This window comes from Oxyura jamaicensis, chromosome 1, assembly GCF_011077185.1.
Source record: "Oxyura jamaicensis isolate SHBP4307 breed ruddy duck chromosome 1, BPBGC_Ojam_1.0, whole genome shotgun sequence".
In the NCBI taxonomy this organism is placed as follows: domain Eukaryota; kingdom Metazoa; phylum Chordata; class Aves; order Anseriformes; family Anatidae; genus Oxyura; species Oxyura jamaicensis.
In genome coordinates, this window is record NC_048893.1 from 77061972 (window position 1) to 77085313 (window position 23342).

At 35.7% G+C, this 23342-nt stretch overlaps 1 protein-coding gene across 1 annotated transcript in view; it reads left to right on the forward strand.

Annotated features, from left to right (window-relative positions):
* Nucleotides 1-23342, forward strand: part of ANO2 (anoctamin 2) — a 117720-nt gene that overhangs the window by 6872 nt on the left and 87506 nt on the right. The window contains exons 3-4 of the mRNA XM_035312025.1: nt 1615-1697; nt 14193-14273. Of these exons, the coding sequence (XP_035167916.1) occupies nt 1615-1697; nt 14193-14273 (164 nt within the window). The remainder of the gene's footprint in view (nt 1-1614; nt 1698-14192; nt 14274-23342) is intronic.

Genomic DNA, 23342 nt, shown 5'->3' on the forward strand with positions numbered 1-23342 from the left:
CAATTCTATTAGCAATTGAAAATATTCATAAAATACAGAGTCATGCCTAGATAACTGTGCTTACTTTCATCAGTGTTCTAGGATGCTGAATTTCCTCTGTCAGATGTTTATGAGAAGGTCAGTTGAATATAAAGGGGCTGTTTTTCTGGTTGTATAACTCAGTGCAAATTTTCTGATTTCAGAAATGCTATTACACTGTGTACTGGTTATGTATCTAGCCAAATTATTTTTTACAGAGCTAAAATGGAAATGTCTTTTTGAGAAACTGGAAAAAATCAATTAAGTAATAGCACTTTATAAAATAACCAAATGTTTTTGTATATAGGATATCTTAAAACCCTTGAGTTTTCAAAACATTATAAATCTAGCTTTTGAATGTTATCTCTTCTGTAAGGAAGGAGCAGTGGTAGCAACCTAATTGCTGAATGTCTGGATTTACTTTCAGTGTACTGCCAGTCCCATGTTTAAATGGTATTTATTTCTTAAATGGTGGGGAGATACCAGTGCAGAAAATATTTGCTCACAGTTAACTGTGGGAATAGATGCTCTCTAGTAAGAGACAGGTTGTCTTAATAGCACTATAACTCTTCCCAGTGTTGTCATGTAGCTTACATCAAGTGTAGATGCAGTTGAAGGAAGCTGGATCTGATTCTTCACTGTTCTGTGTCTTGTGGAGTTATCTACAATATATTCAAAGTGAAATGAAGCATAAGAAAATAGAAAACAGTGCTCATAGTTGTTTATTGGTATAGCTTTTATTGATTTATATACATATATTATTTAGTATATACTGGTGTAAGATTGGAATAGCTTTCTGAAAATAGGTATCCACAAGTCAAGAGTAAGAAGTGTTATTTCTAATAACACTTTAAATAACACTTAAAGAAGTGCTAAATAACACTTAAAGAAGTCCATAAACCATGAGGTACTAGGCAAAGTTCTATCTAGAGGAAACAGCAATTATTATTCTAGAGAAAAAAAAAGATCTATCTAGAGGAAACAGCAACTATGAGAGGAAGGTCAGGAGACTGTAAATACAAGACAACAGTACAACATCCGTTCTGTTTTTTGCAGGGCAAAACCGTTCAACTGTCCCCCTATAATATATTTCAAACTAACATTATGTTATACAAATTTCAAGAGCAGGCTACACCTACTTTCTTCACTTTTCCAACTGATTAGAAACAGTAAAACAGGCAAATCTGTTTGGCTAATTAAGGTGTCAAGTAGTAATAGTTAGACCTAGATTTTGTTTCATTATATGATTTGTAATCATGAGTTATAGAATGACTCATGGTAAATTAAGAGAAACAACATTTTTGGGGTGGATATGAGCAGATTAAGGTTCAGTTCCAGGCCCTGACAAGAACTTTGCAGTGGTTTCAAGCAATCTATTTTGCCTCTTTGGGTATTTTATTTGTAAAAAGACAGTAATTACTGTTTCTATGCTCTTCCTCTGTTCTTTCTTTAGAATTGGGTCAGGGGTTGTTTCTTAGCACTTACTTATAAAGAACCTAGCATAACAGGATTTAAATAGCTGATGGTGCTTACAAGTAACACAAACATGCACAATAGTCTATTGGATTTATAATTTATTTTATTATTTTTTTAAAGCTACTATGTTCCTTGAACAGTGGAAGCGTTTACAGATGAGACTAAGTTACTTCTGGGATCTGACTGGACTGGAGGAAGAGGAAGTAAGTTTCTTCTCCCTGTGCTAATATACTGTGTAAATTATTCTAAGTCTGAAGATATGCACTGATAATTATATTTCTCATGTGTGTTCTCCTGTGTGATGCAATTCATAGCTATGTTTTTTGTTGTTGTTGTTGTTGTTGTTTTTAAGACCATAACTGATAAAATGATACAGTTTTGTGTACCAGTGTATCCTTTTGGAAACCATTACACATATCCCAGCACTCTAATTTTACCAATTAGTATTGGAAAGAATTATAAGATGCCAGCAAGTCATTCTTTGCTGAAAATGCCTGTATGCCAGTGTACAGAATGGGATAATTAAATGATGTTAATACCTCAAACAAAATGTGGAGTGTGAATAAATGAGAACAAAACTAAGACAAAGTCATGAATCTCATGCTGAAGCATGATGATGATGTTATTCCACTTTTGTCTATTCCTCAGACGATAAATATTGGATAAAATTAAAAAATAACACAAACCAGACACTAGACCCCAGTATTCTTCTTCCATCACTGTCCCAAAATTCAGCTTTAGCATTGTCTTTAACATAATGTGGACCTCCAAAGCATTCCTTCAGTTGATTAAGTAACTATCACCTGCCTTACTTTTCATTTGGTCTCAACTTTTTCACAACTCTCTATTCATTGATGAAGTGGATAATGCTCACAGTATTAACCAGTACTCGCAGTTTTTAAGGTGTGATAAAACTGAGTGCATCAACACAACAAAATTTGCTGCTTGCCCTGTGTGGAATGTAATACAGCTATCTCAGAGAATGGCAAGATTGTACTGGTAACAGTATAAACTGAGAAGAAGGAGAACAATTATTATTATTATTATTATTAATTTTTTTTTCAGTTCTGCAGTATGCTTGATGAACCCTTCAGATTTTAGTACATTTCAAGTTAATAATTTGCAGTACAAAATCCTAAGGTTTTGCTCAGTATTTGCAAAATGGACCTACAGATTTGTGAGGTCCTGTGATGAAGAGCTCTGAAGTGTTAAAGGTTTGCATACCGGAACTATGGGATCAACAAGAATCCTTTGTTTATGACAAGTGAGGGAGTGCCAGACACATCTCAGCACAAGCTGAAGAATCAGGAATGCAGAACAATAAAAATGAGGCTGGAATAGACCTTGAGGAGACTTCCCTTATGCATTGTAGGATCAACTCTACTTAAGTCATTATGAAAAGATGTTTAATTTGTTCTTAAAGAAATCTGTCAGTGAATGTTTCACTTCCTCCCTGGGCAATCTATTCTAATACTACTGATTGAAATTCTATTCATACTGCTAATAAGCTTTTCCTAATATCTAACTTAACCCTCCTTGCTAAATGTTCATTTTCTCTTGTTCTTTCATTCAAAGATAAAGGGAGGAGATTACCCAATCGGGTTTTCAGCAAAATTCAACTTAGTGTCATATTTCTCCATCCACTTTAATTTTTTTTTTTTTTTTTTTTTTTTTTTTTGATGAACTGGCCTCTCTGGTCTTTCAGAATTTTCTTAAATTATATGTTCTAGATGTATTTTTATTGTTCTGTCCCTTCTGGACACTTTCTGTCTGATATAGCTCTTTTGTGAAAAGTAATGTTCAAAACGCACATCACTTGAACTGACATCATACTTAAACTAAATGTCCTGCATAATATCATCTTGCCACCTCTTGTTACTTCAGCAGGTTATATCAGGTTTTGTTCACCCTTTATCTGGTAGACTCATGAAAATATGGATAAATTTGCCCATAAGACAGATACTGGCATTGTGTTTCATCAATGTGATAATCACTTTAGGTAGTGAAGCCTTTACAGTTGCTGAATATCATGCTGGAAAATGGAAAATTGTCTCTGATCAGGTTAGGCTAGAGGGAAGTAGCAGTGTAGCACTTGAGATCTTTTAATAGAGCAAAAAAGGTGATGAGTTGATAAGTACATAATGAAAATTATATTGAATTATATTATATAGCCATGTACAGTGTATTTTTTTTTACTCTTTATTACAAAAAAAATCAACAAAATTACTTTCTCTAAATACACTGGGCGAAGTCTTTTCTTCAAAAGAGTCACGCAAAAGATTAATTTAGTGCAGTTATTTGTAAATAACTTGGCAACAGCAGTCTGAGAAAGCAGACTCCCTAAGGCTTGGATGCATATTTGCAGCTGGCAGCTGTACAGGCTTATAGGATTTGTGTTGTTTCTGTATCTCAAATCCACAGAAATAATAGGTAGCATTGGGGACTATGCTGTAAAATAGATAATTGGCCTGAAAAGTAATTGAATGACTGATAACTAAGTAGGAGAGGAAAAGAAAAGAAATAAACAAAAATATTAGAACCATGAAAACAGACAAAGCCTTGGAAATATCATGAAGAAGTGCTCAGCATGTCACACCATAGATGTGTGTTTGTGTAACCCAGTCAAGCAGGTTTTGTTTTTTTTTTTTTTTTTTTTTTTTTTTTCTTCATTTTGTGTAATAAGGGATATAGCCATCAATGAAGCAGGGCAAGAGGTATGACTATACTCTCTTTTACTTGTGAAAGAAAGGGTGAAGATATACTGAAGAACTCTAATTAATGATGTAGGGTGTTGAAACTACTGGATTCCCATGAATCTTCAGAAATTGTATTTCTAGAACCCAGTATGTTCCTGTTTTAGGTGGAACAGATTTTACCTTATTTTACCAACAGTCGTGTAAAACCAGAATGGACAGGCAATTATAATAGATGAAATCTTGGAATCTGGTGCAGAGCTTGGAAAAATAAATGTCAGACAACAAAGTCCACACTAACTGAAATGCCAATGACTGAAGGCCTTATTGTTGTTCAAATAGTCATAATATTGTTGTTCAAATAGTCATGATATTACACTGTTTCAGTACAGGGAGGAACTTAGGTGTCTGTTTTTGTTAGAAACATATCTGTTAAATTACAATTTTAAGTTTAAATCCTGTGTTCTGTCAAATGCTAGCTTTCTTTTTGTGAACTCCAATTTCCTTGTCTGTTTCCTCTTTTTGCTTTTTGATGACTTTTTAAAAGTTTTTGTTGAACCCTTATGAAAAACTTTAAGATACACTGTGGATTATCACTGAGTCAAGTTAAGGTAATAAGGAAGGTAGATTAAATAAGAGAATTAAGTAGCAAGTAGTCTTGCTGACATAAGTACGTTTTCTTCTTGTTACTGGATCATGGGTTAACATGATCTTCTCTACTAAATTTTCCTAATTTTTGATGACCTGATTGATTTGATGATTTCAGCTTGTCTTCCACCTTGCAAATTATAGGGCCAAACTCCTTTTCTGAAGTTCTAATACTGCCTAGTAAAACAGGCAGTATAAGGCTTTTTTTTTTTTTTTTTTTTTTTTTTTTTCTTAAAAGGGGAGTGAAACTCAGACTCTAATAAAATAGCTCACATTTTTCCTATTCCTATTCTGATTTTCCTGTTGGGCCCATGTTTCCAAGTATTTTTGGTCTCTTTATATTATTTTATTCTCTTGGGATTTTTCACTCCTCCCAGTGAATCCTCTGCCATCTTCATTAATTTGCTGTTAACACTGATTGTTTAATGATGATTATTTAATGATGACCAGCCCTGATCTTCTGGACAAGTTCCTTCAACATTAGATTTAATAGGGTTATGTTTAGAAGTCTGAGAGTTTTATTAGAATAGTTGGAGAAGGAATGTTGAAAAATGGATGTTATCCCTCAGGACTGAGGGGAAAGTATTTAGTACCAGCTGTTGCACCACTGAAAAACTGCATATGAAGACACACTTTAAACATCTTTTAATTTGTAAACTAGAAGAAACAAAGCAGGTGACATCTCCTTTGCTTGCCAAGAAGTTGGTAAAGATATATGATTATATTTTTTTAATTCCAAAACTGTTGATCCATAGAAGTGCCACAGTATGCTGGAACTTTATTTCATTTTCCTCTTTTGTTTCTCTTCTAGCAGACATACCAGCATGTTCTAATTTCCTGTATTTTATTCCTTTTCTGTTTTAATGAATACTTGTGTTCTTTCCAGAACTGTCTTGCCTAGAACCCTCAAAGCTCTTTGCTTTTATATAGGTAGACTTAATTCCTCAGGATATTATGATATCTCAAAGGCTGGGTCAGTGAGGGTGACCTACGTTCTTTCCTCCTGTGGTCTCCTGAACTCACAGAGAGGAAGCTAACATTTACACCTTTCCCTGTGTAAGTGCAGAGGTAGGCAGCTACTTGGACTAGGAACCTGTGGAGAAGCTGCTGGAATGTGATTGGAAGACCTAGAGTCATTGCTGATCAGGGAATGGTCATAAGATATATAATAGGAAATAAGAACTACTGCACCCCTTCCCTCGAAGGGGTGACAGGCAGGAAAATCCTACTTTCCAATAGTTCTCTGTCTTGACCTACTGCATCCTGTATCTTTATCCAGCACTGTACCTGCCTTTAGTAACAGGGACCATTTCTATGCCTTTCCTTCCTATTTTCCTCTTTCACAATGACACAGGAGATCAATGTGGGTTATCAGGGTTTGACAGCAATATGCTACTTGTAGAGCAGGCAAGCATTAGAGGAAGGTGGCTTTGTGAAAGACGGATGTGGAATGAGGGCAGTGGATCTTGTACTGCAAGGGAATGTATGTTCTGAGGGAGATGGATCTGAGAAGGTAAAGAGCAGATCTTCTCCACTCTCAGAATCTCACAGGTTCTTCCTGCAATTTTCAGGTCTCCCAAAGCCACAGTTCTCCCTCTCCCCATTTTATCCTCATGCAATGGTGTCTCTCAGACACCATCGTTTATTTTTCCCAGCCCTATTGTTCCTCCCCTCTGTCCTGTTCTTTTGCACCTGACAATCAGTTTTCCTGTGTGCTGAAGATGCCTTGGGATGATACAGTGTTAGATAAATTAGCCACCTTGCAAGATTAATCTGTTCATTGGGGTTAACAGGGTAATTAGAGTCCAGTCCTGTCTGAAGTTGATGTTCCAGCAAAATCAGCACCATATTACTATTTTTTTTTTTTTTTTTTTTTTTTTTTTTCTGGAATAGTACTTTTTGTTTCCAAGGGAATGGGTTTTTTGCTTTTAACTTAAAATGCATTTTAAGTTTTAAGTTTACTCTAATCCTTGTGTAAGAGTGGAGGCTTCAATTTTTTTAACCCCGGCTGCATATGTAGATTATGTGGAAATGTATAAAGAAACTCTTGTTTCAAAGAACTAGAAAAATGTCATCGTCATGTCTAAATGTCATTTATTCTTTTCTAAAGCCTTCTATTGCTAGATTATTGTTATTTATTCTATGATTTTTCCATGAAAAGTCATTGACACAGAAAGAATAATCCAGACAAAAATAAAACGGAGGGAAAGTGACTCTTCTCTCAATCTGCACAAAGTACTAAACCCCACAAAAGCTATTCCTGAAAGTGTGCTTGAAATTCAGAAAGGCTATAAAAATTGAAGAATAATACTTTGTGATGTTGTTTAATGACAGGCAAAATTGCCAATTGCTTATGTGTTTAAAATGAATGCAGAATTTCAGAACTCATAATATTTTGAATGACATAATTGATTTCTATTACTTAGTTTTGCTTTAGGCTTTTAAATTTTGTTCAGTTTCCTTCATTTTCACATGCGTATGGGCACTTGTGAGTAGTGCAATGTCATTGCAAACTTATGCCTGTAAAAACTTTCATACAGTGCACCTTTATTGAATATGCAGTTATGTGGTATGAGACATTTTTTGTTAATAAAATTTTGAATAATCTTGCTTTATTCATTACTTTCCAAAACATATAGTGTGTCTATAATTAATATTTAGGAAAAAAAACACTTTTTCTAAACTTGTATTTTGACTTTAAATCAGTAAATCAGCATTGGCTTTTTAGATCTCACTTTCCTGCTTCCATTCTCCTCTGCAGTGTAGAAGTCGAGGGAAGTGATTGTCCCCCTCTGCACTGCCCTCGTGAGGCCCTACTTTCAGTACTGCATCCAGGTTTGAGGCCCCCAGCACGAGAAAGATGTGGACCTGTTAGAGTCCAGAGGAGGGTTGCAAAGATGATCGAGGGGCTGGAGCCCCTCTCCTAAGAAGAAAGGCTTAGAGAGCTGGGGCTATTCTGCCTGGACAAGAGAAGGCTCTGGGGAGACCTCATTGTGGCCTTTCAGTACTTAAAGGGGTCTTGGACCAGGTTGGATGGGGCCTTGGCCAATCTGATCTAGTGGGTGGCATCCCTGCCTATGTCAGAGGAGTTGGAACTATATGGTCTTTAAGGTCCCTTCCAACCCAAGCCATTCTGTCATTCTATGACTCTATGATTAGCTATGGTATCTGCATTTCTTCACGTTAGATATGAGCCAATGCTTTAATCTGGATCATGGTTCAACCTGAAAAGTTCACAAAGGTTTGGAATTGCAGTGGTTAGAGATAAATGGTGAGGTCGGTCACTTTCTAGAACCATTTGATTCTGGATATTTTAAAGCTTTGGTTAACATCAGTCTAATGTGTATGATTCAGGTTATTTTAGAAACAGTTCTTTACAGTTATTTTAGAAACAGTATATATTCTCTATAGAATCATATTGCTTTTATCTCATAAATAGAGTTGCCTGTAAGTCATGGGTTCCAAGTGCACAGAGAATGAAAAGAAGTATGCTCCAGGGAAATGAGAATTCCACAAACATCAAAATTGGCCAGTGCTGAGAAAATACTGCTTTGTAAACAATAATCTAATCTGATATTACCTGGAGCAGTTTCAGGTGTTGCAGAAAAACTGGGCTATTTATGAGGCATTCTTATTAATATGGGACAGACTGATGGAAACTCAGATATCTGGCATGCTAAAAATGTTCTTTCTTCATATACACTTGCCTGGCTCTGGTAAGGGCAAGACAGTGATGGTAATGACATTTGCACTAGTCCATTAGCTTATTATGTTGTAAGTTTGGTTTAGCTTTCAACTATGACAACTGGTTGCCCATGCAATCATAGATTTAAAATCTATGACATCTGACCTGTTGTAATAGGATGAATCCACAAAATGTTTGCCTCTTTCATGAATGACCTTCTGTTTCAACCTTCTCCTTAAATATCTTGGGATCACTGTGTAATGTGCCTTGGACCAATGACAAGTTCAAGGCCCAGTGTCTCATGAATCTGATTTTGCTTAGAAGAAAAATACCTTGTCCTAGTTGGAGGTAACAATTGGTTTCTAACCCTGCTAATTTGTAGGATATTTAGTCCTTAGACCATAATGTTATGATTACAGAAACAGCTATTTTATATCAATTTTAAAGGACTTTACACTGTTTATTGTATTGCTCTTTGCAAGAGCTACAAATCTGTAATCCATCCAAAGTGCTCTCAGTCTTAATTAATGACAGTGAAAAAATTCCATAAACATGTTCCCCTAAAGAGTGCCTCTACAGCCAAGTATTCACACTGTTACACATTATTAGACAAGAAAAGAAAACAGCAGCCCAAGGGAGAAACAACCTATTCTGTAAGAACATTTTGCTGGAGAAGGGCTGTTATGCTTACATATTTGCTAAAAGAATAGGGTCATAGTCCATGACTACAACTACTTGATACTACTGAAGGTCAAGTAAAAACAATAAACATAACAATAATATGCACAGTCTTTTAAAAATTTCTAAGGTCTTTTTTTTTTTTTTTTTTTTTTAAGTTAGATCTATGCAATAAACATGAAATTGTTACACTGATATGTTTGTTGGGTGATGCCACAATTTAATAGGCTATTGTCCAGCTTTACAGATTTTTTTTTTCTTCACTATTGTCAGCAATATTTGTTTCTATGGTGATTTCTTAAGCCATAGAAGAAATGGTTTAAAGCAACTGTTTCAATAATGTTCAAGGGGCATCTGGCTTCACACTTAAAGTTCTGGTTACAAATGTAGGAGTATTTAAATAGGTTGGATTTGAATCAAAATGAATGATGAACAAAAATAGTGATGCTATTTCCTGGTACAGTTTCACACACAGTATGATATCTTGATATTGCAACGGCAGCATTTTGTTGTTTGATTCTTGCTTAAGGGCACTTAAAAATCTCCGTACATTTCAAAATTTAGTTTTGTAAGTAACCCTCCAAAGTGCTACTGGTGTTGCTTTACAGGAGCAATCAAATGCATTCTATCTATCTACTTATCCACCTATCTGTCTATAAGGCAATATATATTTATATAATATGTCTTAAGGGTTCTTTTTTTTTTTTTTTTTTGACTACTTTAATTTTGTTTTACTTTTGAACATTTTTGATAGCTGAGTTCCTATGTGCTTGTGCTGTGTCTTTTATTTGTTAACATCTTCAAAATTACAATAATGTTAGATGAAATAGCCAAGCATTATATATATATATATAGATAGATAGATATGAATGAATTTATTGAGCTAATGATCTGGTCTAAAAAGACTGTGAGCATCTACGAGTGATACATTCACACATGCTGAGATATAAGAGTACTTTTCCTTGGATGAACATCCCATTACTATTTTAGTCTAAACGCTTTTTTTTGGTCTAAAAGAAAATCTCTTCCTCAGACTTCCCCTCACCTCCTCCCCACTATGTCATCATCATAAGAAATAGTTTTTTTTTGTTGTTTGTTTGTTTGTTTTTAACCCTTTAATTGTAATAATTAACCCTCTTGCAATAGAAAATGGTTGGGCTCCCTGTTCTATTCACTTCAAGTTTTTATCTTGATTTTGAGGCAGCATCTGTGTTATTTCAGTTTTCATTTGTGAATACCTTAATTTCTCTCAGTGTTCACTGCTTTGCTGTTCTGCTTGCATTCAGCATATTAGGACAAGGCTGTTGAATGAGTTTTCAGTGCTTCTTTGACTTTCCTTAAGGTGCATAACCAAAACAGTACGTTGGTTTATTTATTTTTTATTTATTTTTTGGTGACAACTCTTTTGGCCTGTTAATCTGGGATAGTTTCAAATTTTTAATTAGGAATCCATATATGTTTGTCATGCACACTTTGTAAAATTCAATTATCATTTTCTTCCTAAATCAAAGAGAACTTAAAGAGAGATACATTCTTTGTATATATTTGTATTGTATTGGATCATTACATGCATATCCTTAATTTGCAATGTATAGTGTATACACATCTTGTGTGTTTGATATCCAAATCCTGGATACCATTCTCCGAAAAAATTCCCAATGACATCAATATAAGTTTTATCTGAGTAAAAATTTCATGATTTGGCTCTTTGTTTTCAGGAAGGGAATTATTGTTTTCAACTCTGAACACTCATTTGGCCTCAAAGTAACTTGGCTCAATTGGTTTTTCAATAAGTGTCTGGCAGCTGTACTGGCACAATTCCAGCATCATGGGATTCATATTTATCCCTACATGGACATTTGCCCTTCTTCAAGTCATCACAACTATTTCTAGCTTATTGTCCTGACTGTAGAACTCTTCCCATTTTCAGGCAAAGAATTGATTCTGAATCGCTTACAGAAAAGAGTGGAACTGTTCCTTTGCATCCATGTATATATGAACACAATCAAGATCAAGTATCTCTAAATCTATATTATAAAGTATTATTTCATGCAATATACACATAAAAAGAATGTATAGGCACATGTATTCCAGGATGTGATTCAGGCAAGAGTAAGAAGACTTGACAGATTCAGTGAAGAAAGATAAACTAATTTTCCAATCCTGATGTAGGTTTGTGAAATGCAGGACATTGAAATGCATTACCAGGAAACTTAAACAAAAGTTGAACAGAACAATCACTTAAAGCAAAACTGAAAACAACAACAACAGAAAGTTACAAAGTCATGCTATAATATTTCACTTGTCATGGGATTTTCTCACCCTATTTCCTTTCAAGACTATCTTCAAAATTTGCTCTGGCCTCTGACAGCTGCCTCTGGTGTCCCAAAATGCTTTGCTTAACAGAGAATAAGGAAAAAGGAAGAAAGTCAGTTCAACTTTGAATGTGCTCCTATAGTGAGATTAGATCACCTTAGCTTCATCTAGTTTCATTCATCTAATCTTTCTTCTTTTGTCATGCTGTCTCCTTGCATGTAGCCCATACATGCCTGATGCCTTCACTGTTTATTCATTTAAGCCTAAAGATGTTTCTTCCATGTGACCTCTAAACCCTAACTAAGGAAACGTGGTACAATTGATCCAAATCGACAAGCTAGTCTAAACTTTCAAAACTTCAGGATAGAAGTAAGAAGAATTGACAACAGCATTTTTAAACACTTATTTTTGTCTGTCCTTTCCCCATCCTGTCTGCCAACATTTTTTGCTGTTAATCACATTCAATATTGTCACAGATTACCTGTGTCTCATTATTTCTTGGAGTTCCACATGCACCCAAAACAGTTTGTGAATAGTAACAAAAGTGACCCTGATGACAAGTAGCGCTATAGTGATTCCTGAACTACATTAATGATGGTAGTGATTTTTATGTGAGGCATAAGTAATGCAAAAGGACTCTAATGCAAAGTGAGAGATACTCACACTGTTTGAAAGACAAGCCTTTTGAATGTATATTGAATAAACTGATAGCCTTTCCTGCTTTCTTCTAGCATATATTTTATTAATCTGAATAGCACATGAGATTTAAAGTGTAAAACAAGCTATCATGCTAGCATTTTCTTTAGATATGTTTGGTATATCATCATAATACTAGAGTTCCAGAGGCATATCAGTACTTGAACTTCAGAGAAAAAGTTCACAGAAGCCTACCACGTTAGTACCAGATTCTCAGGGAGCAGTAGAAACCAAGTATCATTCATGAGACTACCTTTGAGACAAAGACTCATAGTACATCTTCACAGAGTTCAAAAAGATATGGAAATGTTAATTTAAGACTGTTGTTTGAATGTCAGTGTGTTCACATACCTGCTTCACACATTAGGTACTTCATATGAGCAGGATAAAAAATATTAAATCACAATGTCTATGAATTAGTGAAGATATTGCAGATAGGAGGAAATGTACAGCACATATATCCCCCAAGATGACTGCTGAAGTTGGAGACAATCCCTGTTCTATTACCCATCAGGATTAATTTTTTAAAGTGTTTTTAGATTGTTTTTTTGTTTTTAGATTGCTTTCAGATTTATGAAAAATTGTAAGTAAACAGATTTTGTGCCTAAGCTGACAAACATACATAGTAATTATAGTAAGAGCAGTTGGCATAGCCAATGGTACTTATCTGAAATGCATGTGAGTGGGTTACTCTTATGCTCATAAGGGGACAGAGGAATGTAAGTTGCTTTAGTCTTATACACTGGCATTTCTGAAAAAAAGCTCTGAGTGGTGAGTGTTTATCCCATGACATCCCTGAAATCATTCAACACATCTTCAGCTTTCCTCACTTACAGCTTTAGCTTACAGCCCAAACTTTTAACTTTTAGATACAATGAGATGACTATTTTTTAGCTAGTTAGTTTCTGTGACATGGAACAGATACAACTAACAAGGACTTCAGTTGTGGATATTTGCCCAAGAGATAGCCCAAGAGATGTGAGTCTGCTGCAGTTCCATGTCCTATGTTGAAGCTAAGCATGTATTCTCAGTAGGCACATGCACACTGAGCACATACATGCACCATGTGTATATGTAGGTACATGGCTGGCCACATAGATCACACAGGCATGCAGAGCAGACATGCAAACACAGACAACACAGTGGCCTCATCCTGCTCATCCCTCTGGATGAGTAGGATGGAGGTCTTCCAGTGAGAATGTATATATATACACATGGATACATATGTGCATATATGTATATTCAATGTGGATTCCCTCAGTATCAGGGCTCAGACACATGACCTCTCCAGTTTCTGGCACCCAGATAGAATCTTAGACTAATAGAATGGTTCATGTTGGAAGGGGCATTAAATATCATATAATTCCAACCCCCCTGCTGTGGGCACAGATTCCAATACACTAGATCATAAAATCATCTATGTTTGAAAAGTTCTTCAGGATCATCAAGCCCAACAACTACTTTCACATCTGCACTTGCTCCAGTTGCTGGTGGTCAGATCCCTATGCAGAGCAGCAAGCTATTTGCATGAGACTGGCCTTTTTGATCCCATTATCACTCTATTTTCACACACTAGTTCCTTCTCAAGTGACCTAGATCCCTTTCTTTTCCCACCTTTGCTTACTCCAATTAAAAAAACAAAAACAAAAACAAAAACATAAAACAAACCACACCCAAAACATAGTAAGTCTTGTGCAATCCCTCAATGCTCTTCCTCTAAATCCCATAAGATATCCCATACCTCTAGGCAGTGGTCCCCCTAGTCCTAAAGGTGCTGTGGTATTCACTCATCTGCATGGCTTGAATTGTGACTAACTAATCAGTACATTTCCTTCTTTCTTTCTTTCTTTCTTTCTTTCTTTCTTTCTTTCTTTCTTTCTTTCTTTCTTTCTTTCTTTCTTTCTTTCTTTCTTTCTTTCTTTTTTTCTTTATTACAACCACAAGTTTTTTTTTTTTTGTTTTTTTTTTCCTCCACTTTTTAGGAGCTTCCCAGACCAGAGTATGAAACCAAATTGCTACAGAAAAAGCTGAAAAATAAAAGCACAACAGAAGATCCAAATGAAGTAAGATACAGCTTATCTTTTCACTTACATTTTGATATGTTTTGTGATATTGTGATTATCTTTCTGTCTCTTGCAGTTTGCAAAAGAAACTTAATGGTGCTTTTCATCAATCTTGTTTGTTGCTTGCTCTGGATCTTATGCTATGCAGCCTTGTAGTGCCACTGAAATGTTTCAAGGTCATCACTTTGCTAACTCTGCAAAGTAAAACATTTTACTTAAATAGTTGAACACTGGTTAAAAAGTGGTTCAGGATCTACTCTGTAGAGTGATGAACAATTAGAAAGAAAAGATGATCAGCACAAGAATTCTTGTAGCAATGAGCTAGAATTTCAGTCCTTTGTGGACAATAAAGAAAACTTTTATTGTAGGGAGTTCATTGGCATAATTAACATTGACATCTTTTGTCATGTTGCAGTAACATAGTTGTGCAGTTTTGATAGCATTTCCATTATAAACTGGGGAAATTTAGATTAGAGATTAAGAGGAAATTCTTCACTCAGCAGGTGGTGAGGTACTGGAACAGATTGCCCAGAGAACTTGTGGATGCCTCATCCCTGGAAGTGTTTAAAAGAAGGTTAGATGAGGTCCTGAGCAACCAGATCCAGTGGGTAGCATCGCTGCCTACAGCAGGGGGGTTGGAACTGGATGATCTAGTTCATTTGGAGAGTGTCCAGAGGAGGGCGACGAAGATGGTGAAGGGCCTGGAGGGGAAGACGTGGAGCGGCTGAGAACACTGGGCCTGCTCAGCCTGGAGATGAGCAGGCTGGGGGTGGGGGGGGGGGGGGGGGGGGGGGGGCTCATTGCAGTCTACAACTTCTTCACAAGGAGGGGTGGAGAGGCAAGTGACATATTCTCCGTAATCACCAGTGACAGGACCCACAGGAACAGGGTTAAGCTGAGGCAGGGGAAGTTTAGGCTGGACATCAAGAAGAGGGTCTTCATGAAGAGGGTGGTCGCACACTGGGGATGTAGTCACTGCACCAAGCCTTTCTGAATTTAAGAAGAGATTGGACTGTACACTTAGTCACATGGTCTAAACTTTTGGGTAGACCTGTGCGGTGCGAGGAGTTGGACTTGATGGCCTTCTAGTGAAGAATCAAAGATGGTAAAAGATGGCAAAGAGCTGCTGACATTCAGCTCTTTCTGATTTAACTAAGTGAAATTGGGAAATAAGTAAGCAACTGGTGCTATAGAATATTAAACTTTTGCAGTCCTGAGGCAGAGTTAAATGATTAGCTTTCTTTTCATTTGTAGAATGCTAAGAATGTAGGTGGAAAATGATGGAACAATGTGAAGATCCAGCAACATACCAAGGAGCAATTTAAAGATTCAGCACTATACAAATATGAAAAATTCATTTCAGACATCACGAAGGGAAAGAACTCCCAGTTTTTAGTATTATTTGATTCTAAAGTCATTTTGAAAATAATAGATTCCAGTTCTTGAGTCATTTAGTCATTTATTTTTTTTTTTAAGTTTCTGAATTAATTTCATTAAAAAAAATAATAAAGCACTTTGACATTTGCCATCTTACAGTTACTCACAGGGAGCAAAACGTTATTCGTAGGGCAGAAGGTTTAATTTGGATTGATTAAGATAACTCTCTAAGAAAGGCATTAAACCTGTAACTCGTGCACCATCTCTCCCCAAATTGCTAACATATATTCCAAACTTCTGAGCAGTTTTCAGTCACTGAATTTGATTGTTCATTCTGTTGCAATCATTTTTTGGATTCCCTGCCCTGCCCTGCCCTGCCCTTTGTTATTTTTATTTTCAGTAAACAACAAATTAATCAGAGTTTGGAAGGTCTCTTGTTCAGTATTTTGTACCTCAAATATCTTATAATATAAATGTAAGCAATGTTTGTGTGAGACCTGTTGAAGAGGGAAAACCCGGTTCTTTAATTGAAATGTTATGTTTAATTTAACTGTTGAAATGTATCATTCTATTTCACTTTGTAAGATCCTGAAAAGTTAAACGTTAAAAGTGATGAATATTTGAGTCTGGAATTCTACATAATTTTTAGAGGTTTTAAACTTTTATTTTTCTGCCTTCAGATGGCTTTATGAATATTGCAATATTCAGCAGCTTTTGCATGGCTTGTTAAGGCGTAAGTTTCTGTGAGGTCTCTGGCTCAATACTTTCATCTTGTTGGGTGGAAGCCAGCCAGAGTACAGAACTTTGTCTCTGTAGTCAAAAATTCATTCATCCTACTTTTTTTTTTTTTTTTTTTTTTTTTTTGAATACACAGATGCTTCAGAGAAGTCTTGCTTTCATCATATCTTTGTTGACAATCTAATGTCATGGCATAAGTCTTTGTGAAGTTCTTTCCTGAATACTTTTAGCTAACTAGTGTGATTTTGAGGCTTTTTTTTTTTTTTGTTTTTTTTTTTGCGTGTAACTGGTCAACAACTGTAGTTTGCTGTATTGATATCAAAGAACAGGCTCTGGCACCAGTGGCTAAAACTTGTTATCTCCTATGAAGTCAGAAGTCTCCAGTTCAGCAGCTGTGGCTTGTTGGGATAGAAATGATGCCAAAGCCATGGCTATTGTGAGAATATCATCTTGGAGCTTACATAAAGGCATATATTTCTATAAAATTACTGGCTTATTTCCAATATGTTAATTCCTCTGTTCTGGTGAGGATGTGACTATTTCTATGTTGAGAACCTGAACTTTTATGTGGAAAGCTCTGTGTACAGTGTAAATTTTTTTTTTTTTTTTCTTGTCTTACTTCAACAAGGAGTCCCTGTTAAGCTAATAGAAATATTTTGCAATGAAGGGATGAGTGTTAATTGTGTGCTGGTGTTGTGACTGCAGAAGAAAATCAACACCAGCAGTCTCATACTCTCTTCAGTGATAACTTGGGAATACCTATTAAGAGGAGACCTACGTCAACACAGTTTTCACTGTTGTTGAAGTCATTAACTTTATTGAGTGTGGAAGATGCTCAATACCTGTAAGGGCCAGTAAATATATGAGTCTCTCTACCAAGGCAACAAATTTCAAATTAGCTTGATTGAGACCGACAATAGAAAGTATTACAGATCTGCTTGCTTAATGGGATTTGTATTACAGGATATAGCTTTTGTGCAAATACTACTTAGAGTATTTAGACTCCAGTAGTAAGAAGAGAACAAAATTTCAGCCTGCACTATCCTGTGTGGCTCAGGCTGTTTTAGCAAATACTTTATGGGTTATTCTGAGAAGGGGAAGGAAAATGTGACGACTCAGAACACTTCACTAAAGATTAATGTGAAGTGATTCTTACAGTTATACCTCTGTGTTCTCCTGTTTCAGAAGACAATTCATTTAAAGCTAAAGGAGTTGAAACATTTCCATGAAATGCCTCGGTTAAGTAGCAAAAGCATAAAGAGATAGTCCTTATATATTATTACATTTATTTGGAAAAATGACAAGTTCTAAGTGACAGACTCTGGAAATGTGCAAGTGAATAGACTTAAAATTGGTAACACTATTCAATTATTTGACGTCATGAAAATAAAACCTTGCAATGTAAAGCTTAGTTCTAGATTCACATACCTTAAAAGATTTCTTTACCCTTGTAGCAGAGATGAATGTTCACATTTTGTGTGTGCATGTATTTGTTTGACAGTGTGTTCATGGGAAGAAGGCAGATGGAACTGTTTTATTAAAGCAATTTTTTTAGATGTTTTTCTTGTTTAATACACTATAGCATTGAAGATGTGGATAGAAATATTTAACAAGAAGGATAAAGTTACTGTATCTGCAGAAAGTTAAATATAAAAGGTGTTGGGTATTTGTAATCTTGTGATAAGCTGTTCCTCTCTCTGTGCAATACTAATGTTCCAAGTGGAAATACACCCAGGTCAGGAAATGAAAATTGGTCTGGTGCCTGAAGACATGCAGATGGGGCTAGATCGAACTCTCACTGGAGCTGATGGAAAGAAAACCTTTCTGTCATTTCTGTGAGAGATGGAGTCAGGCTCTGACTCCTTTTCATTAAAGGTCCAGCTGATCTGGCAAACATGATAAAACATCATATATATTCTTATCTTTCTTATTTGGCAGAAACCCCAAGAAGTTATTCCATATTTCTCAGGGAAAACTTACAGAAAAAAAGGGCTTGTCTCTTGGCTCATGTCCTTACTTGGAGCAAACCCTGGGAATAACAAAACATGGCATTCTATCTTAGTTTTAATTGCCTTTTAAAAATGAAAGTGGCAAGATAAATTATTGTTAATTTAGCTGTTAATTGAAAAAAAAGGTAATCTTTCTTTCAAAAACATTTCAATTGACAGCTGAATTAAAGCAAGCTGGTTTGAGAAAGGTAGGTGTCTAATGTCAGGAAGATACAGGTAAATATAAAATAGAGTTGCATGCTGCGAATGAATGCTTTATGAATATATTTTAAAATTTGTCAGCATTGCAAAGCATGAAATAGTACTTCCTGCTACTAGTAGATTTCTCAGATTCCAGTTTTGCATAGGCAAATACCCCAACAAGAAACACTTCATATGTTAGAGTCTGTCCCTTTATTAAGCAAGTCCTTGTTATGATTAACTATTAACTAAATATATTTATATATTTAATATGTATTAGCCAGAACTGTGTAGAAGAAACCAAGATAATTGTTTATAAATATTACTTTGAATAATCAGAATGGTAAAAGATCTGTGAATAGACCAAGAGTTCTTTAATCTCAAATTAGAGATTTTGTCAAATCTCTAATTTGAGAAAAGCATTTTTAAACATTTATTGGACCTCACTATTAATGTGGTAAAAATACCAAATTTGATTCGGCATTTCTTAAATTTGCTGATGTTTTTTTTTCTAGCGTATCTCTTTCATTGCTTTATTTTCACAGATGCCTTTTCTTTCCAAGCACTTGGGATAGTAAGAGGAATATGTAGTAATTGATATTTTTTTCCTTTTCAAATTATTCCTTGTATCATTAACTTTTATAAATAATAAATGTGGAATGAGTGGAGGTGAATAAGGACAATTGTGATGATAATCTTAGAGAGAGGTCTTATTTTCTTTATTGTTTTGATATTTGGTCGGCTAATTGGATCAAGCCAAAATTTGAAAGCTAATTGTTATAATTCTAATTATTTAAATTTTTATTTGTGTTCTTGGTTACACCAGTTTACAACAGAGTATTCATAAACAAAACTTGCATCTTCAAAAGACTGTTCTAATGGTCTTTCAGTATTTTCTTGTTTAGATGTGTGGGTGGTTTGACTATAAGGGATATATGATGTATATTCAAAATACTTTGCTATTGTTGACTTAGAATTTGGTTATCTATGAGCTAAAAATGTCTCATTTGCTCTTCCATCTCTGAAAATCTAAAATGGATTCTCATTTGTATCAAATAAATAAATTCACTGTACAGCCACAGTACTCTGCTGCAGTATTTAGAATTATATTCCAGTACTACAATTCCTTTGAAATCAAAAACAGCCTTCACAAGGATGCAGCTCTTCCAATAACCCTTGATTTGAAAAAAGAAAATGCTTATTAAAAATACAGTCATAGAATAATTCAGGTTAGAAAGAACTTTAGGATTTTATCTAGTCCAAACTCCTGCTCAAAGCAGTGTCAGGTATATTCAGACCTGGTCAATCAGGCTATTGGATAATACTGGATAGCAGGATTTTGAAAACCTGATGGAGACTGCACAGAATCTCTGGACACTGCTTGACTGTCCCCATGGTTCTTCATTTTGTCTAGCCTGAACTTCTCTTGTTTCAGTTTATGCCCGTTGTCCCTCATTCTCTTGTTGTGCCCCACTGTGTGGCACCTGTCTCTGTCTTCTTTATGACAGAGCTAAACAAACTCAGCAAGCCTTGGTCCTCAGCCTCTTCACACAGAAAGCTCTCCAGGGCCCTTTGCTAGACTCATATAAGCTTAGCAATTGATTTTTCCTACTGGAGGGCCCAAAACTGGACACAGTATTTTAGGTGCAGTCTAATGAGTGCTAAAATGTCCGAGATTATCACTTCCCTTGATTCGCTAGCTATGTTTTTGTTCATACAACCACAGATGCTGTCAGTGTTACTCACTGCCAGGGTACACTCTGGGTTCACATTCTGCTTGCTGTTTACACAGACCCTGAAGAGCCTTTTCAGCAGAGACTGTAGCACTCACTTAGCAAGGAGTAGCAAGGAGTTTTCAGTCCCCAAGGCAAGTCTTTGCATTTGTCTTTGCATTTCATATAGTTCATATAAGCCTGTTCTTCCAGCCTGTCTCTAGGTCCCTCTGGAGGGCTGCCCTTCTCTCAAGCAGTTTGATTACCCACAACCCCCAAATCTAATGTCATCTGCACATAAAAAAGCGTTCCATCACCTCCTCTAGGTCCTGTCCTTCCCTAAAGATGTTAGATGGGTCAGTCCTAGTACAGACCCCAGAAGTACTCCAGGTGTTACTGGCCTCTGGTAGAGTACAGCTTGTTAGCCAATATCCTCTGAACCAGACCATCCCACTAGTATTTTGCTGAAGTCAAGGCAAATGACAGGTCTCTTGTCCACAGGTCTAGCCATTTTCTCACACGAAGCAATCAGTTGGTGAGGTTTGATTCACTTTTGCTAATCAAATGGTGATAGTTCCCAAACACCTACTTCTCCTTCCTGTGCTCAGACATGGGTTTCATTTACAATGATAATAGCCTCCTCCTTTACCTTCTAATCCTCCTCTCCAAAAGTCAGGTGAAGGAAATCACTGTTCTGTCTAGATATCAAAAGGAATAACTAGGAATATTGGATGCTTTTTATTCATCTGTTGAAGGCTGAGCAGTGTGGATCAGAGCCAGGATTTTAGGAAAAAGGTATGTAATTGTCACGAGACACTGCCAAAATAAAAATTAGCGGTCTTTTTCAGAAGAGAGCTTTGAACCTATAAAAAAGAGTAGGCAGGGCTGCTGTTTGTTGGTCCTTTCATTTGTGTTACTTATTAAGATTCTGGCTCAAGGAAACATTCTATCTAGGGCAGTACTACAGCTTGTGTTTAATCATGTAGCTGGGACTTAAGCATACAATTAAAGTTAAGCACATGCATTGGTGTCCTGAATATGGATACAAATTGTGTGCTTTTTTGAATTGAGGCCTAAGCTTCTTATTGACAACAATAAAGATGAATCAGGTGTCTTTTCTATTAAACTGAAAGACTCATTCCTAAAGGTTCTATTAATCAGTTCTTGAAATTAATGGGAGTTCTGCCTGAGTAAATAATAAAGTGTTAGTCCTTAAGTCTGCAGTTACTGTAGATGACTTACTATCATGTTGTACCCAATGAAAGAGTATAATAGTAAGTTAGAGGGTTATAGCAAAGTCTCAGGCTGAAAACTAAATCTCCAGAAGTCTGCTGGGTTTTGGTTTAATGCAGATAGTTGAAGAAGAAAAACTAAAGTATTTTTCCTTTCCCTTGTGCTAGTGAAAAACGCCTGTATCTTGGACTTTATTTTTTACTTTCTGTTTAGCATATTTATAGGGTAAATTTCATACTATTAATCTCCAAGGTCAAAACAGAAGCCTAGATTTGGGACAAATTTTACATAAATTGGCTATGGAAACAACATTCAGTTGAGCTAGTTGCCAAGATTTTTTTTTTTTATTATTATTATTATTATTATTTTTTAATGCATACTGCAATCCTGTCTGCATTTTTAAAGAAATAAATGGCATTTACATTAAATTCCTTTGCGTATCCATCCTATGAAGACTGAAATTCCACTTACTCCAAATTGAAGTAGCTAAAGAATCCAGTTGGAACTGCACAACTTTTACAGCTATTACCATGCTTAATTGGAAAACACTTGCCTGCTGATCTGCTGATTTTCATGATACACTTAATTTAGAGCTAGGACAACATGCTGTTTGGAAGGTCCTTCACATCACATCATGGTATTTCATGAAATAAACTTGAATTCTTACCTGGTTATTCAAATAATCTTTTTCTCCTGTTGATGTCACCTGAGAATCGTACAAGTGAATTTAATGAAAGTAGACTTTGGATTGTTAATACATAATGCTGGATTCATTGCTTCTTTCAACTCCATTATTTATGCAGTGAAAATGTAAAGCTGGTTTGGATGCATGAAGTAATTTAAGAAATTCCAGTGACATACACCTTCTGTAGCTTTGCAGGCTGGTGCATGGCTAATAATATAAATAAAATTGGAATTTTACCTTTTTTAACATAACTGTTAGAAATTCAACCCATCACATGTTTTTATTCTATTCTTAAAGGTCCATGAAATTAGACCAGAGAATAAAAGAAAGATGTTAAGAAGCTTCTGCAACTGTTTGATGCCAAGGTGTAAGAACAGTTCTAGGTTTTACTCCTATGTTTGGCCTAATTGCCAAATTTACCTTAAATTAGCTAAATTTACCTTAAATTAGGTTAAATTGGCTAAAATTAGTCTCATATTTGAAATCCCCAGCTTCCCATCCTTCCTACCCTTTCCCCAAGCAACAGTGAAGAAAATCCTGATGGGTTTAAAATGGAACAATTCCTCGAACATCAGTCTGGAGTCTTAACCCACAGACACCAGCCACCATTTTTCCTTTGCCTAAAAAAAAATCAGTGGCTTAGAGAAACACAGTCAAATTTCTGGACCAAACATTGCACTGTTTTGTTTCTTTTGGACCTGATTTTCATGTTCAGTGCTTGGTTTTCTTAGTGAGGCAAATTGCCTGGAAAATAAATCAGGCCTCTTTTCTTGAAACAACTTAAATATAGTTTTAAAAATGTTGCTTCTTGTCTCCTATATTCAAAATATTCCTGTATCCTTTAAAAATTATTCTACTGTAACATTTGAAAATATTTCAAGTATCAGTTGGACTGTGTTATAAATGCTGTATCAAAAATTCAGCTTCACTTCTGTTTTTCTGTCAACGTGCTACAAGTCATCCTCCCGACAGGCAAATATTTTATTTTATATTTTTTTCCAAAATTCTGGGTCTACACAGCTAATTCAGTTCTTGCATCTGTTTTCTTCTCTGCAGTAACTCCCTCTTTGCTCCCTCTTAGCCAGGTTCCTTCCTTCCTTCCTTCCTTCCTTCCTTCCTTCCTTCCTTCCTTCCT